This window comes from Hemiscyllium ocellatum, chromosome 24, assembly GCF_020745735.1.
Source record: "Hemiscyllium ocellatum isolate sHemOce1 chromosome 24, sHemOce1.pat.X.cur, whole genome shotgun sequence".
Taxonomy (NCBI): Eukaryota; Metazoa; Chordata; class Chondrichthyes; order Orectolobiformes; family Hemiscylliidae; genus Hemiscyllium; species Hemiscyllium ocellatum.
The window spans coordinates 47822214-47841011 of NC_083424.1; the positions used below are offsets into that span (position 1 = coordinate 47822214).

General features: G+C 42.2%; 1 protein-coding gene across 2 annotated transcripts in view; it reads right to left on the minus strand.

Moving 5' to 3' along the window:
* Positions 1-1040: 1040 nt before the first annotated feature.
* LOC132827395 (apoptosis-inducing factor 3) overlaps positions 1041-18798 on the minus strand; it is a 131980-nt gene continuing 114222 nt past the window's right edge. The window contains exons 18-21 of one of the 2 annotated variants that reach the window (XM_060844062.1): positions 17138-17213; positions 15259-15297; positions 7537-7641; positions 1041-1889 (exon numbers count right to left, since the gene is read on the minus strand). In XM_060844062.1, coding sequence (XP_060700045.1) covers positions 1850-1889; positions 7537-7641; positions 15259-15297; positions 17138-17213 — 260 coding nt within the window. In that variant the 3' untranslated portion in view covers positions 1041-1849. The remainder of the gene's footprint in view (positions 1890-7536; positions 7642-15258; positions 15298-17137; positions 17214-18798) is intronic. The other variant, XM_060844063.1, reaches the window with a different exon arrangement.

Here is an 18798-nt window from a genome sequence, read left to right on the forward strand (position 1 = left end):
CACTCTAGGTTCCACTAGTCTCCTGTTGAAGGAATTTTTAGTACTCAGGCCTGCATCAGGCCAGACCCATCTCTGAAGATGTACATGTAGGATATTAAGGCAGAAGTTCAGATGATTTGCCATTTCTGCATAACCAGTGATACTGGTGATAGAAGCCTGATTGACAATCTCCACCATTTCAACCTCAGAGAAGCCTCTCCCTGGGACTTGATAGAACCATAACAGCAGCATAAACACAGGGGAGATTAGGAAGCTTTGGTCATCATTTTAACAAATTCTGTAGAGAGAAAACAACAAGGTATACTCTCATAATTCTTGGCCACATCCCTAAACCTCTGCCAAACTGAATTTAGAAATGGAAACTGTTCTTTATGATTGAAAAGTGTAAATCTAGTGTTTGAAAATAGTCACCATTTCAATTATTATTGAAATAACTGGTTTATATATTGACTTACAAATGGCCAGCAAAAATGTCCTCAAAATGTCTCCATCATTGTAGTTACTTGGCCATAAGGATGTAATGATTCCAACCTTGCAGGAAGCTTTTTTGTGATAGTGATACCAGATTTGTCAGGTTTGTATCCCTCTTGCAGTGTCTGAGGAAACAGCTGGGTTAGGAAATTTAGGGTCTGAAGATGACCAGTGATCTCCTGCTGTATCTTCAACCATTGGTAAATCAATCAAAAATTACACTCTGCCCTCAAGTGCTCCCCAGGCAACCAGCTTCTCTACTTTCTGTGGATAAGCAGAAAGGAGGATACAGTGAGCATCATTTGAGTTAAATCCAGCTAACCATACTCCACCATATGATGTTGGTGTTAGCTGTGGTTCAGTGGTTTCTTATCTCTGAGGTTAAAGGTCATGTTCTCAAGTCCCTCTCCAACAATTTAGGCAGATAATCCAAACTGAGACTCTAGTGCAGTGATGCGATGATAGAGATGTCAAACTGAGTCTCTCAAAGGCCACCCAAATCAGATTACCAACCCCTGCCCCTCCAAATCATTACAAAATCACAGATCATCCTTTGGCCACTCCTCCTTTTATTGTATCAGATGCTGAAGCATGTGATCAGGACCACCAGAGTTGGAAGCCAAAGAGACAGAACAGTCATTTGAGAGAACCAGAATTACTTTTTTTTTAACAAAAGAAAAGTACATTTTCTCATTATTGCTGAAGACGTTTAGCAGAAGCCACACCAGCCTTTTATTTTGTTGTTGAAGATCAATGTGAGAGTCTTGTCTGACTCATTCTGCGACTCATTCCCTCAGAGCAGTGAGCTTCAGGAAGAGGTCTGGTCGATGGGAATGTGAGATGCAGGGAGAATGCCCACGGTCAGTCATTCCTGTCGCTGGACTGCAGGGTGAAGCATGCAGCAGGTGTGGCATCCATTGAGCGGCGTGCATTGGTAAGGGCACGGGTTAGAAGGCCTGCTTTGCCCTTCGTTTCGGTTGGCACCTTTGCACAATGAGCTGCTTCGTTTGCATCCAACATTGAAAGGTAGATATCATTTGGAACCTCACGCAGCCTGAAACTATGAGGAGCTGTGAGGCGGCCGCACCACTCACTGGGGCGGGAGTGGAGGTGGGGGGCATTCCTGCTGTGTAAAATGGGAGCCAGAGCACCTTTTGGTCAACGTGGCCGCAGCCGCCAAGGCGGAGGGGGAGGGTTGATCACCGCCTTGTCCTAAAGAGCACGGCCTCCCCCCACCCCGCTCCACCATCCCCCCTCAGCACGACCTACTGCCGGTGACCTCGTGCCTCCTTGGAAAGGACTGCCCAACTGAGCTGCTGAGGTCTGCTCTGAACCGCGGCGATGCCAATGGCCCAGGGCCCACTGGCGACTTCCTCCACTATGTACCTTTGCCAAAGAGCCAGCACATGTCCCCCGTCCTGAAAGACAGAAGAGATCCCGCAGGTTGTTGTAGAGTTTACACAGTGTAATCATTGCTTTAAACCCAGCCAAACGATAATGTACGGGAAAGTCAGCAACCCATCAGGGTTCAGGAATGAGTAATTAGATTAGATTAGATTAGATTACTTACAGTGTGGAAACAGGCCCTTCGGCCCAACAAGTCGACACCGACCCGCCGAAGCGCAACCCACCCATACCCCTACATTTACCCCTTACCTAACACTACGGGCAATTTAGCATGGCCAATTCACCTGCCCCGCACAGCTTTGGACTGTGGGAGGAAACCGGAGCACCCGGAGGAAACCCACGCAGACACGGGGAGAACGTGCAAACTCCACACAGTCAGTCGCCATGATTTGGCTCAGATTTTATGAAGGACTTGTTTAATGTGGTTTAGCCCCTGATAGCAATCCCCAGGTAAACCAGACGCACTCCACTGGGTTTGAGCAATCAACACAAAGGTTGGAGTTACCTTGGCCAAGAATTTTGGCTTTTGAATCTTGGCCTGCTGATTGTCACCAAACACGCCATCTATTATTCCTAAACTAGGTTTAGTCTGAAAACTTTTCACCTTGCTTTTCTTTTCCTGTAAGTGATGGATTGACATCTGCTCATGACATTAAACTACCCCTAAGAATCCAGGTGACTGGCTAAACTTACTTCCCTAACCACTGCTGCTGTATCCATTCTTTATTTAAAGGGCCCAGAGGCCGGAGTGTTGTTGGTATCACGTGTCATCGTTCAAATATAAAAGAATGAGAGGCAACCTTATTGAAACATATTAGATTTGCAGGGGACTTGAGAGCTGAGATGTGGAGAGGTTGTTTCCCCTTGTGGGAGAGCTTAGGACTAGAGGGCATCATCACAGAAGAAGGAGCCACCCTTTTAAGACAGTGAAAGGGGAGTGAATTCTTTACAGCAGAGGGTTGTTGACACAGGGTCAATAAGTGTATACAAGGCTGAGGTAGATTTTTAATCAGTAAGTGATTCAAGGGTGATGGGGAAAAGGCAGGAAAGTTTAGTTGAGGATTATCAGATCCACCATGATCTCACTGAGTGGCAGAATAGAGTCGATGGGTCGAACAGCCTACATCTGCTGCAAAGTCTTATGGGATTGAGGAAACCTAAGCAATGGTGTGAAGGCAGTTTCGTTTTAAGAGCTGTATGGGTGTATTCATTGTTCTTCTGGTGTGTTAATGAGGGGTTACGTTCACTGAGTATGAGCCTTCTTGTTTCTGAAAGCCCTGCACTTTCAGCTCTCGGTTTGTTCTATTGCTTGGTAACAATTCTAATTGTCTTGTTCTGATATCTCAGTGTGAACCCTTCAATCCCAAAGGCACAGATATCTGCTCAAAATCAGACAACCAGAGTTAAATAAAATGGAAAACAAGACATAATGCTCTCCAAAATGTACAATCTGATGAAACAATTAACTGTCTAGCCAAGAAAAAGCCCACTAACTGTTGACATCCAGTCAGATGGTCAGTTATTACTTAAAGGAGAAACATATGTCAAAGATTATGACCAGATAAAATGTTTACAACTACACAAAAATCACAGGCAGGAAATACCAGCGAGTCCATCAAGCCTCCCCTGCACTCTTGATTACCCAGAAAATGTGATTTGATACTTCCTAACCCCAGTGACAGGCAATTTTCTGTAAAAGGAATCCTTCCGTACCATAGCTCTGACTGTATATCTCTCTCTGGTTTTCCTCCACATTTCAGTCTTTGAGCTCCATTTAAGCCCTGAGTCCCACTGCTTGCTCTGTCAAACCCATTCTGAATAAACTGCTGGAGACCAACTTTCATTCCTGGTCTCCATGTTAGCTGATATTGTTAAAGACACTATCTTTATGTGTTGTCTCTCTCTCTCTCGCTCTCTCTCTCTCCTTTCAATCATCCCCTTCAAAATCAAACTGCTAAAACCACCATTCTTGAAAACTACCATCATATTCCTAACCTCCCATTCCTTTCCAAAGTCCTTGAACAGGTTGTCACTCCCCAAATCCATGTCCATCTTTTCCGCAACTCGGTGTCTGAATCATTCCAATTCAGGTTTCTGTTCCTATGTCTGTGCTAAAGCTGAACTATCTGTCCTTGTTCTTCTTGACCTTCAGGACTGGCAGGGATCAGAACATGTGGTGCTGCTTTAACTTTAATTGTCCCACCACTGACGGCAGTGCCTTTAGCTACTTGGGCATACGCTCTGGGGTTCTCTCCCTGTTTCAATAAATATTTCCACCTCTGTTTCCTGCCTTAAGTCACTCCTTTCTGACCAAATCTGCTTTTTGTGCCTTGGTGTCAAATTATATTCTTTCAAAATGGCTTGGAAAGCGTTAGTATGTTAATGATGCTGCATAAATGTATATTGGTGTCAGCTGTTATTGGGAGTGGCAAAACACAAGTTTAAAAAAAAGGAACAGTAAGACAGTATGAAATAGGGGCAGAATTAGGCCATTCGGCCCATTAGGTCTGCTCTGCCATTCAATCATGGCTGATATGTTTCTCAGCCCCATTCTCCTGCCTTCTCCCATAACCTTTGATCCCTTTATTAATCAAGAATCTATATCTCTCTGTCTTAAATACATTCAATGACTTGGCCTCCACAACCCTCTGCAGCAATGGGTTCCTCAGATTACTCAACCTCTAGTTGAAGAAATTCCTGCTCATTCTCAGTTCTAAAGGTTCATCTCTGCATTCTGAGGCTGTGCCCTCAGGTCCTAGTCTCTCCTTCCAATGGAAACATCTTTTCCACATCCAATCTATCCAGGTCTCTCAGTATTCTGTAAGTTTCAATGAGAGCCACCCCCCTCATCCTTCTAAACTTCATCAAGTACAGACCCAGAGTTCTCAACCTCATATGACAAGCCTTCATCTCTGGGATTATTCTTGTAAACCTCCTCTGGACCCCTCCAAGGCCTGCATATCCTTCCTGAGATACAGGACTCAAAACTGCTCACAATATTCCAAATGTGGTCTGACCAAAGCCTGATACAGCCTCAGCAGTACATCTCTGCTCCTGTATTTTAACCTCTTGAAATGAATGCCAACATTGCATTTGCCTTCCCAACCACCAACTGAACCTGCACGTTAATCTTAAGAGAATCCCAAACCAAGACTTCCAAGTCCCCGCCATGCTTCAAATTTATGAAGCTTTTCCCCATTCAGAGGATAGTCTACACCTCTATCCTTCTTACTAAAGTGTATAACCTCACACTTTCCTACACTGTGTTCCAACTGCCACTTCTGTGCCACTGCCCTAACCTATGAAGTCCTTCTGCAGCCTCCCTGCTTTCACAACCTGTGGTTGTGTCAGCTGCAAACCTAGCAACAATGCCCTCAGTTCCTTTGTCCAGATCATTTAATATCTCATGTGAATAGTAGTCCAATACTGACCCCTGCGGAATTCCATTAATCACCAGCTGCCATCCTGAAAAAGGCCCCTTTATCCCCACTCTCTGCCTTCTACCAGTCAGCCAATCTTCTTTCGCTCTTTCCTCTAACAAGGGTGAAAATAATGTGGAACATTCCTCTTCAACCCACCCTCCACCCCCCACACACACAAAAGTGATTGAAATTAATCCAAAAGATCACAGATATCCCACTTATGTTAACAGGTAAATAGCTAATGGAGGACAAAACTCCCAAATACCTACCATTCGTGATGTACAAACATCCTTGAGATCGAGAGCAAAAGAGGAAAAGAGAGAGATACCCTTAGGTGAACATTGTGAGACTATGTACATAATTGTTGAACCACTTCACTAGTCCCTTGTGCACAGTCTGCATGCAAGCTGTAGCTGATAAAACTTGACTTATGCATTCTGAAAATTGCAGTATATTATCAGTTCTTGTCTTCCCATGACAGGTATTACAGTAGAAGTGATAGGATGATGTCAGCAGTATTAATGGGTTTTGGTGAGGAGACCTCCCACAACGAACCACCTATTTTCAATCTTCTGTGTGAGGCAATTCTGAACAGAATGGTTAGAGACACTCTCAAAATTGAGTCAAGTGTTTTGATAATTCAGAAAGTAGCGGAGGAAAGGTAAACCTCTGTATGGATACTGTTATATTGTAAAGCAGACCTTTCTTCTCTTTTGGAAAAGGGTAGAATGAGCAGTTTGATGCTCTGCTGCTCCACTGCTCCAAGTGAATTAGCTCTTTCTCCTTGCCAGTGTAAATGAACAGACATATGGATGTATAGTAGATTGGAAATGGTAGGTAGTCCATTCAAGCTGCCCTATACAATTATGGTCTCTCACACGCTTCATTCACTCGGATCCATGCAGTCAGCTGGGAGAGGCAAGGAGAAAGCAGATCGAAAAACCAAAGCTAACTGAGGAGTAAAGTGTCAAGAAATGTTATATCCTAAGCTCTCAGGCAAACCTCACTGCATAAAAATGATATGCTTCTCATTGTAAGCAAATTCTCTGTGACAAAATGCACCTTTAAGAGAGGTTTGTTCTGTCCTGTTTCTCTGGAAGTGGGGTGTTGTAAGTGTCCTGGAGAACTGCCTGCTCTATGGAAAGCAGGTGAATAGCTTTGAGTCTATTTTTAGACAAAAGAAGCGTGACTGGGTAGAGTCAGGCTCACACAAACCCAAGGCTTAAGTTCTGCTTTCTTGAATTTGCGGTTATTGGAGTTGATGCAGCTCTCTTTCTGCTGCTGTTAAAAAGCTTGCGGGCTCTACCTGCTGCTAGATTCAGACTTTCGGGCTTTCCTTTCTCCTCGGCTGGACAAAATAGTAAGTGAGGGAAACCCGTTTTGCTGAACTTGCCTTTGCCAAGGGTGTGTTAATGAGATGCTGCTATATTGCTACAATTGATGATAATAGTTAAATAATGTATTATTTTGTTAAATATTTCAATATTGTTAAACTTATACCAATTCTTCTATATTTGTTTGTACTTCAACTGTGGCTAAGAATAAAATGTGATTTGATTAAAGCCTAGTGGTTTGACCAATCAAATCACCTCTGGAATGCAGTGCCTTTAAATAGGATAAAAGGTAGGGTGTAGGCTATCACTTTGATATGTTTTGAGGGGGTTTGGCTTGCTCCATAACAGTGACACAGGAAAATCTCTCACTCCATGCTGTTTTGCTTCTCTCCTGGCTTAGGATATTTTATAACAGGTGGAAGTAGGAAAATAAAAGTGAAAAATTTTTTAAAAAGTGTCTGTCCAACTTGACCAAATTGGGACTACAAAATCTGACTAAATTCAATCTCAGACAGGAAGCAATTTTGGACCAGAAATTAGCAATGGACATGGAAGATGCCTCCTTTATTTGAATATGATTTCTCAAGAGCTGTCAATCTCCGATGCTAATCTTTTCCAGCAACTTGGAGAGTGCTCAGAACAAAGAATAATTAATATTTCAGTCCTGCCCTCTTTAACATGCTGATTGGTCTTGCATTGACTTATTCTAAAATGTGAGGGAAACTGCTCCACTACTAGGTTCAACATGAGATGAGTGATCATCCTATCTGTGCATATGTGCAACCTCCCCTACCTTACTGAAGTCCCTGCTCCTGTCACAACATGCAATGAGGGCAATATCACACACACACACACACACACACACACACACACACACACACACACACAATAGTGACACTTACTCAACATCCCTTTTCTTGATTGTCCTTCCAGACTGCATGACCTCAGCTACTTTAGACACGATGGGGTCATAGTTCATGCTCGACACAGCAATTACCTCATCGCTCCTAGAGAACATGAACACAAAATAAGGTATCGTTCTTTCAACTGTAAATATTTATTTTGTGGAATTTTGCATTAGGTAGAGGGAAGGTCAAAAATGCTACTAAAGAAGAAACAAGAGCCACCTCGAGTTATCTAAGCATGTCGCCCATCTACATAGGTTAACTTAAAAGGAGAGAAAAGATCAAAGCAGCAAAGTTAGTTTTGAAATTCATCCAGCTGAAAGTGAACTTGTTAAGTTTGGTCTTTGTCAGTATGGGAAATGGTTAAATTTTGGATTACAAAACCCTTATTCTTATCGGACACCAGTGTCTGTCTTCCAGAATTTTTTTTTGTTCAAGCATTCAGGTTATATCCCTAGATGTTGTCAATATATTCTGTAAACATCTAGCTTGACATTTGTGATTCATGCTAGAGGCACAGCAATAGATTTCATGACTTCACTGATTTTTTTTATTCAACCTGTTAAGAGATGTTATGACATACCTCTGGAGCTGGTCAGACTTGAATCTGAACAACCTAGACTTTCAGAGTCAGGTACACTACCGCTGCACCACAGTGGCCCTGAGTTGTCTTTATTTTTATCCTGAGCTGTTTTGTGGTCACCTGAATGCAGAGCCAGATTCATGTGTGCTGAGGGCTGTTGATTGGTGGGGGTGGGGGAAAGAATCAGGGGAGAATCATAGAATTCCTACAGTGCAGGAAGAGACCATTAAGCAGATCATATCTGCATTGAACCTCTGAACAGCTTCCCACCCTATCACTGTAACCCTGCATTTCCCATGACTGACCCACCCAGCTTGCACATTCCTGGACCGACAAGGCAACTTAGCACTGCTAGTCCATGGGAGGAAACTGGAGCACCTGGAGGGAACCCACACAGACACAAGAGAATGGCTGTGTGGAATTTGCACAGTCACCCAAGGCTGGAATTGAACCTGGGTCCTTGATGTTCTGAGGCAGCAGTGCTAACCACTGAAGTACGCACCTCTGAAGTTGCTGTCTTTGGGGATCATCTACAACTTCAGCTCCCAGAGACACAGGGCAGCCAGTGAGCAAGATATTGCTGCTGAGTTATTTTTGCTGGCAGCTGAAACTATATAAATCTTACAGTTTTGTCGATGTGGTGGGCAGTCACTGATTCAAGTGCAGCAGAATAATGATGCTCCCCTGTTTCAGTTTGTTCAGCTGTTTTACTGCTCAGTCTGTCAGGGAATAAATCGGGTAAAGCCAGCTGACAGGACATGGCAGGTATCCTTAAATGATTCTTTGCATCATTTCTGATGAAGGAGGTTTATAACTTTCATCTTCAGTGTCTGGATCTAAATTGTTTGCCCACTTCTTAACCTCCAGCTCCCCGAGAGGGTTTTAGAATATATTAGGAAATCAACAGTGAGAAGATAATTAAGGTTTTTAAAAGTTCATTCATGGGCTATTATTACCCATTCTTTTTTCCACTTGAACTGAATGAGCTGCTAGGCATTCTAAGAGTCAACCACATTGCTGCAGGTCTGGAGTCATGTATAGGCCAGACCAGGTAAACATAACCAATTTCTTTCCCTAAAGGATGTTAGTGAACCAAATGTAAGCCAGGACTTTTTTCTATCTTTGGGAATGAGTAGGGTGAGTAATTTGATGCTCTGTAATCCCACATCTCATGCTGTATTCGCAATTTCATCCTTCCCGTAATCAATGATCTGATCACAGCCTCATGCAAAGTGCTTGAGAATGTGGGCGGAGCAAGTGACTGACTCCAAGAAGGTTCTAGACAGAACCATACTCCCTGCAGAGACAAGTGTGCGTTGAAAGATATCCAGCAACTAAACCTAAATATAATGGAGAACATCAATTTAAGCTTTAAGTGCCAAGGGCAATTAATTTATATCAGATCAAGGTATCAATATGGATATGAAGCAAAGGCACAGTACTGGTCAACCTTGATCTATGTGAATGGTAGAGATAGCTTAATGGCTTGTAGTGGTTCTGTTCGCCGAGCTGGAAGTTTTAGTTGCAAACGTTTCGTCCCCTGGCTAGGAGATATCATCAGTGCTGTGGAGCCTCCTGCGAAGCGCTTCTTTGATGTTTCTTCCGGTATTTATAGTGGTCTGTCCTTAATGGCTTGAATGGTCTGTGCCTAAACTTCCTATGATTATTGAACCTGATGATGAGGCTATGCTCTGAAAGCCTGTGATTTCAAGTAAACCTGTTGGACTCTAACCTGGTATCATGTGACTTCTGACTTTGTCCACTCCAGTCCAAAATCGGCACCTCCACATCATCCTATAATCCTGTAGGAGGTGCAGATCCACATTGTTAATGTGGTTAACTCTGACTGGCAATAGATTGGGAAAAGGGAAGATGCGACAAGGCTTGGGAGACTTTTACACCAGTAGCTGAAATTAAGCAGACAAATGCAGTTGGTATGAAGAAGGCAAATGGTATGTTGGCCCTACTGTAGTGAGGATTTGCCGACAGGAGGAGGGATGTCTTGCTGCAATTGTACAGAGTCTTGTCTGGAATATTGTGTCCAGTTTGGGTCTCCCCATCTGAGGAAGGATGTCCTAGCTATGGAGGGAACGCAACGAAGATTTCCCAGAGTGATTCCTGGGCTGGCAGGATTGATATATGAGGAGAGACCAGAGTCCCAGGTTCGATTCCAGCCTTGGGTGACTGTGTAGAGTTTGCACATTCTCCCCATGTCTGCGTGGGTTTCCTCCAGGTGCTCCCACAGTCCAAAGATGTACAGGTCAGATGAATTGGCCATGCTAAATTGCCTATAGTGTTAGGTGCATTAGTCAAAGGGAAATGGGTCTGGGTGGGTTACTTTTCGGAGAGTCGGTGTGGACTGGTTGGGCAGAAGGGCCTGTTTCCACACTGTAGGGAATCTAATCTGTATGGAATCTAATCAGTTCAAACTATGTTCACTGGAATGAGGGGGATTTCATAGAATCTTCCAAAATTCAGGGCAAATGCGCAAAGGATGTTTCCAACAACTGGAAGTCCAGAACTACCCAGAGAATGGTGAGCCCAAAACATTGAATGTTTTCAAGATAAAGTTCTTGTTGCTAAAGGAATCAAATTACACAGGGACAAAGAAGGAAGAGGGTACTGAATTTGGTGATCAGCCACGATCATATTGAGTGACGCGGCAGGTTCCTTTCAAGCCTTGTTTCTATTTTTTAATGTTTCAACATTTCTATTACAGCTGACAGGGGTCTGATAGGTAAAATCATTGGAAGTGTAAAGTGAACACAATAGGCAGGAGCGGGAGGAGATTATTCAGTCCACCGAGCCTTCTCTCACATTCTCTACGATCATAGCTGATCTCAGGCTGTAACTCCAAAATAATGGGCAGACAATCTGATTCCATCTATTGGGAGAGTTAGGTTCAGTTGACCCTTTTGCATTTCGAAACAGCCACAGAATCTACTGACCATCTGCAAAGGCTTGGAAGGCCCACTAATATTTACTCCCTCTAGACTTTATCTTCTCATGCATGCCTTATAGGGGCAGCATGGTGGTCCAGTGATTAGCACTACTGCCTCACAGCGCTAGGGACCTGGGATTGATTCAAGCCTCAGGCTACTGTCTGTGTGGGGTTTGCAAGTTCTCCCTGTGTCTACGTGGGTGTGCTCCGGTTTCCTCCCACAGTCCAAAGATATGCAATTCGGGGAAATGGCCATGCTAAATTGCCCATAGTGTTAGGTACATTAATCAGAGGGAAATGAGTCTGGGTGGGTTACTGTTCGGAGGGTCACTGTGGATCTGTTGGGCAAAATGGCCTGTTTCCACACTGTAGGGAATCCAAACGTTTTGTCACCATACTAGGTAACATCTTCAGTGAGCTTCCGGGTGAAACACTGCTGATAATTCTTGCTTTCTATTTATATATTTGAGTTTCTTTGGGTTGGTGTCATTTCCTGTGGTGATGTTATTTCACAAACACTACATTGGATAAACAGACAGAAATCTAGCCACCTGGGTACATGAACATCAACTAGCCACAAAATGACATGACCCCCTCTCACTAGTATCCTTACATATAGATAAGGAAGGACACCACTTCGACTGGGACTACACATCCATCCTTGGACAAGCCAAACAAAGACACGCACGAGAATTCCTAGAAGCATTCCAACCAGAACTCTATCAACCAACATATCGAGTTAGACTCCAACTACCACCCCCTGAAAAAAAACAGGAAATGACATCACTGCAGGAAATGGCATCACCAACCCAAAGAAACCCAAACATATAAATAGAAAGCAGGAATTATCAGCAGTGCTTCACCTGGAGGCTCACTGAAGATGTTACCTAGTATGGTGACGAAATGTCTGGAAATGAAGCTTCCAGCTCAGTGAGCAAACCTACATCCAGAACCTCAACCTTAGCTTCACAATTCGCTAAGAATAATACTTATGTTGGAGTGTATTATGTACAGAATACAGAGGACTCCCAGAATACCAACTCTTGTGCAGCAGCAAGTCTTTTCTATTGGATATCAGTGGCCAGTGTAATCAAGGATTTGGGAATAAGTTCAATTTTCATTGCTGGCTTTATAATTCAAGACAAAGCTGTTTAACCTCTTCACTGCCAGAGTACTTGGCCACACACAGGAAGCTATGTGACAGAGTTACTGATTAGCTAGGTTTCATGTCAGTTAAGTAATTTGTTTTAAACATCAGGGATCATGCTCTGCATACGGCAAATTAAATAAGGTAAACAGAAAGCTGTCAATGTATATATATCTATACATATACACATATCACTATATGTATATATATCAATGTCTCCTTTTTCTCCAGAAATTCATACATCAATACCCCTACCCTATACCTCTATATAATAGTGCATGTCCCTATACATTAATACCTGTACACTACACAATTATACCTCAATGCCCACGTCCCTTTACCTCCACACCATGCCTTATACCTCCATATTTGTTCTTCATCACAGTGTATCCCAAACCTCTAACCATCTATAGTCATACTCTCTCTTTCACTAGTTACTTTAATATAACATATATCTTTAGCTCCATACATCTACACACATGATGCTACATTTTTATATATCTATAGGTTACAATATTCCCTACTAACCTCCACCTATATGACCATCCCTCCAAAGCTCTATAGGTTGTGTTTCTAACCCTATGATCCTGTATTTCAATGCCCCTACAACTCTGGCATTGTAAAGTTACTTATGTGCTCTAGTGACCTATCAGCTCTACATTTGCATTCCTATGATATTATTTCATGGAATCATATACTTTTGCAGCACATGGTTGTAGATGGAAAGTATTCTGCCTGGAGGTCAGTGTTGAGTGGAGTCTCACAGGGCTCTGCTCTTTGTAGTTTTATAAATAACTTGGATGAGGAGGTTGAGGGGTGGGTTAGTAAATTTGCAGATGACACAAAGGTTGGAGGTGCCGTAGATAGTATTGAGGGCTATTGCAGGCTGCAGCACAACATAGACAGGATGCAGAGCTGGGCTGAGAAATGGCAGATGGAGTTCAACCTGAATAAATGCAAAGTGATGCATTTTGGAACGTCGAACTCTAATGCTGAATATAGGATTAAAGACAGGATTCTTGACAGAGGGATCTTGGTGTTCAAGGACATAGATTGCTCAAAGTTGTCACCCAAGTGGATAGGATTGTTAAGAAAGCACATGGTGTTTTCGCTTTCATTAACAGGAGGATCAAGTTTAAGAGCCGCGAGGTTTTACTACAGCTCTACAAGTCCCTGGTGAGACCACATTTGGAATATTGTGTCCAGTTCTGGTTGCGCTACTATAGGGAGGATACAAAGGCTTTAGATAGGGTGTAAAGAAGGTTTACCAGGATGCTGCCTGGACTGGAGGGCTTGCCTTATGAAGAGAGGTTGACTAAGCTTGGAATTTCTCTCTGGAGAGAAAGAGGAAGAGAGGTGACCTGATCGAGGTATACAAGATAATGAGAGGCATGTATAGAGACTTTTCCCAAGGCAGGATTGACTGGTACGAGGGGTCATAGTTTTAAGATATTGGGAGAAAGGTATAGAGGGGGCATTGGAGGAGGTTCTTTATGCAGAGAGTTGTGAATGAATGGAATGCGTTGCCAGCGGTGGTGGTGGAAGCAGAGTCATTAGGCACATTTAAGCGACTGCTGAACATGCACATGGACAGCAGTGAATTGAGGGGTGCGTAGGTTAATTTATTTTACCTTAGGACTAATCCTCAGCACAACACCATGGGTCAAAGGGCCTGTTCTATGCTGTACTTTTCTATGTTCTATGTTCTATAAGGAGGTCACTTAACCCTTGGTACCAATGCCAGTTCTTTGCAGGAACTACCAACTTATAATCAATTCTTCTCTCTTACTCCACAGTCCTGCTATTTTCCTTTCCACCAGTCACTTGGGAAAATTATTGTTGAATTTTCTTCCAGCACCATTTCAGCAACACATCCCAGATCACAACAGCTCGCTGTATATAAAATAAATTGTCTGTTCCTATTCCAGTTTATCTTAAAATTCGCTTATTATCTACATCCTTTCAAGGGAAAAAGGAAGTTTTTCTGATATTCACAGGACATAGCAACATAGGGCTTAGTAGTAAGAGTAGGTCATTCGGCCCTTCAACGCTGATCTGGTTGTGGTGTTAACTCCACTTTCCTGCCTGCATGCTTTAACTCTTGCTTCACTTGTCCATCAAAACTCCAACCCAGTCTTGAATAAATTCAATGATCCACCCTCCACTGTTTAAAGGCGAAAAGAATTCCACAATTAACCCTCTGAGAGAAAAAAATTATCTTCAACTGAATCTTAACAAGGGAGACTTCTTATTTTTAAACTGTTCTGGTATCTCCTACAAGAGGAAACATCTCCCAGTACCCATCCTGTTAGATACTGCCAGGATCATATAAATTTCAATAAGATCACTTTTCAGTCATCTGAACTTCAATGGTTAAGGCCCAAGCTTTCTTCACATGGTAAGGTATATACTGAATGAACTGTCTCTGAACTGCTTCTAATGCAATTATAACCTAGTTCATATAAGGAGACCAAACCTGTACACAGTGCTCCAGATATGGTCTCACCAAGCTGTAGTACACTACAAGACATCTTCCTGATTTGAATATCCAGTCTTCCTTGTAATAAATACCAACATGTCAAAGCACTGCCTGATCACTTGCTGTACCTGCACAATAGCTGTCTAGACACTTAGCTATTATCCTAATACTATTTGTGAGACATAATTGTGCACATATTGGCTGCTGCATTTCCCTGCTTTATAACAGAGACTGTGCATCAAAAGCGTTTCATTGACTGCGACATCCAGAGGTTGTGAAAGGTGCAATGTCAAAGCAAGATCTTTCTTTCTAACTGATCGATTATTAGCTTCCCACCAATGATTGATAAATCAGTTGGCATTTGAACTCCATTGGAGAGAGATTTGCCAGTGTTGCAAGGCATTTGACCCATACTGAGTGAGTGGCCAGCAGTGGGTAGAGAAGAGGTTAAACTGGGCTATGCGTGTGTGAGTAGGAATGGCCGTCAGCACCATGATTGTGAGAGACAGAGAGAAAAACTGTTGTTCTGATGGTTTGCACCACCAGTGAGCTCAATGCTCTGGTATTACCTCCAGGTCTGGATGCAGTTGTTCATTCCAGTAGCTTTCCTAAATTGTAAAATAATTTAAGTTTTAACACTGGACACACACTCAAGCATTATTTCATATAGAAAGAAACACTTATAAAGAGTCAAAAATGCCCATATAAAGCATTAGAGAGGTCCATTCTGCTTGGTTCAATGGATGATAAAAGACCTCTTATTATAATTTATCAAGCAGAATTATTGAGGTCCATTTTGTAATCATGATCCTGCCATCCCCTGCAGTGGTGGTGTCCAGCAATTTCTGTGAATCCTTTCCATGGAATTGTCTGTTCTAAAATATGCTAAAAGTAGAAGGGACTTCCATTTTCGGTGCAGCCCCCCAAATAGGAAGTGCAGAAAGTCAGCATACTTCTCACCATCTCAAGTTGTTCTGCATTAGGCACCACCCAAAGTCCATCCACTTCCATGAAAGTTTGGAAGGTTCAAAGGTGTGAGCCTCAAAAGTATCTCACTGGTCTCATCATGGCTATCGACTAGTTTGCCCTCTCCCCACTCTCCACCTGCCTTCACAAAAATGATCTGGCTTGGGAACATTGCAAATGGTGTTGGTGGCCCACCTGCATCAGTGAAAACCTAGCCCCAGAGAGGTTCCCTTACAGCCCCCCAGTTAATTGATTTGATTGATGGGTCTTTGGATTTTTTGCAGGGAACGGGGTCAGCATAAGACGAGTAGCCAGGTAGGGAGGGAGAGTGTAGCAAGTTTATTAATCTTGGGGAGAGCAAGTGAGGAGGTCAATTGACAAATTTATAATGAATATTTCAGGCACAGGGTGATTAAGGAAATATCAAAGCATGATTAAGCAGGTACTGGTTGTTTAAGGGGTAAGGCTCAATGGATGTTGCCAGAAATGATCCACTTGAGTGTTGGGTCCACTTTTGCACTAACTGTAAATGGATGATTTAGCTTTGGCACAAGCTAGAAATGTGCTGATGAAACAACAGTGGTTGGCAGCCAACAAGGAAGACAATAAAACATCAGGAAGACAAAGACAGGTCAATGGAGTGTGCACAGACTGGTTAGTGTGAGCTGGAGCTTAATGTGGATAAGTCTAAGGCAATGTATTATAGAAGGAAAGGAAGGTATTGAGGGTGCATGCAGCAGGGGTATCCTTATAATAGGCAACAGCTCTTGTAACGTCAGCTTTATACTATTGCCCCAAAACATCATTATGTTTAAAAGGAAAATGTTGAATCATGTGAGTGATGTACTGGTTACTGAATGTCCTGAATATCCCTGAGTCATCTTCTGACAAGGCTTTGTTTACTGGTGTTGGTATTGGCAGAGATCGGTGCAGAAAGCAAGATGCCTGAGGAACTTTGTCACTGTTACTGAATAGAATTATTTTCAATATTCGAATGGTTTGTGGGTAAATAGAACAACACCAAGTCTGGATGTTGTTGTGCACCCACATTTCCTACATCGCTGAAGTGAGGTCAAAGGTCCATTGGGATAGCAGGAGTCAGAGGTCAGGTATTCCATTGCAGGAACAGACTGGATCATAATAGGATTTCTGTACCCTACCCCCACCTCAATGTTCCTCAATGGAGTCATTATAATTACTCAGGGACAGAATTGTTGCTCGCTACTCATCAGCTACTAAAGTTAGTATGGCCACTCAATGTAGGAAGTCCTTTATCAAGTTGTCAGAAGAAAGAAAACGCAGTGTTTGATGATACTATGGTGATATTTTACCACCACATGTTGGGAAATTATTCTGGTTAATGCTTTGTTAGTCAAAGCTCTCTGATAAATGATCAATTGATTCAGAGTTATCAGCGTAAAAACACCCTATCATATACGACAAAGTAACATGAATGAACTGCCAAAGAGGACAGTCACTTACTTGGTGTAGAAAGCCACAAACTTCCGCTCGTCCAGGTCACCCTGGATGATGACATCATCGAACCCTTCCCCATGACCTGCAAGAACCAATGAATTGTAAAGACTGAAAGTTTTTCTATATCAGAAAGATTAAGAAGTATGTTGATAAATGGCATGGATTCATTGTGAGGTATGTCACTCATTGAAGAAACTGGCTGATTTTTCTAATGATGATTATATGTTGCTTCTCCTGAAATCCATTTTGAAAAGGGTGATATGATAGGGTGCAAGGCTGGAGAGATTAAATATGATCATCTAAATTAGAAGCAGGAATAGGTCAATCAGACCCTCGGGTCTGCTGCACCATTTGGTATGATCAGAGCTAATCTAACTCTAGTTTCCTGCTGACCCCCATAACCTTTGATTCCTTTGTTAGACAAGAATCTATTAAATACAGCCTTACAACTGTTCAATGCTCTGCTTCGACCACTCGTGTCCTTTCTGAAACAAGAGAGCAGAATTGCACACAGATGTGATCTCAGCAATGTCCTATACAGCGGTAGCAAAGCATCACTACTTTTAGCTTCCTTTCTCCTTCTAGTGAACAACAATGTTCTCTCTGCCTTCACTTTATTCAGTTATCAGCTTAAAGACACCCTCACTCTATACAATAAAGCTACATAAAAATTAACTGCCAAAGAGGACTTGCATATTAACTTTTGTAGATCCCAGATCTCTCTGCATCGCAGTATTCTGCAAACTAAGTAAAATCCTGTTTGTCTATTCTTCCTGCCAAAATGAACACAATCACATTTTCCCATTTTATGCTTCACCTACCAATTTAACTTATTTATATCTCTACAAATTCTTTATGTCTTCTTCACAATTAACTCTCTTACCTATCTTGTGGCATTAGCAAATTTAGCGATCGTTCATGTCTTCCACTGATGTGAATTATAAATAGTTGAGGTTCCAGCACTGTTCCGAATGCACTCTATTTGTCATCTCTTGTCCAAATCAAAAATGACAATCTAACCCTACTCTCTGCTTCCAGTTAGCTAACCAATCTTCTACATACACTAATATCTTCTTCCCTACACCATAAAATCTTTCTTTTTGTGTAATAACTTTTGATGTGGTTTCTTGTCAAATGTCTTCAGGATATATACAAATACATGGATTCCACTTTATCCACATTGTTTATTACCTTCTTCAAGAATACTAATAAATTAGTCAAACACAATATCCCTTCCATATTTATATTAAGATTTCATAAGTGTTGTGTCATAACCTCCTTAATAAGAGATGCCAGATGTTTCCCATGACAGATGTTAAACCAGCTGGTCTGTAGTTTTCTGATTTCCATTTCCCTCTTTAGCTTGCAGAAAGGAGTTCCATTCACAATTTTCCAAACTCTGGGACATTACCAAAAGCTCTTGAGTTTCAGAAAATTGAAACCAGTGTATTCAGTCTTTCAATCATTTCTTTCAAGAGACGAAGATGAAGTCCATTAGGACCTGGGAATATTGCCAGTCTTTAGTTCTAACAATTTTCTACATACTTTTTCCTTGGTGGTTATAATTGTTTTAAGCTCCTCCTTGTCTCTCCCCTCTTGATTTATAATTATTGCTAGAATATCATTTTGTCTACCATAGCAAAAACATATGCAAAATACCTGGTCCA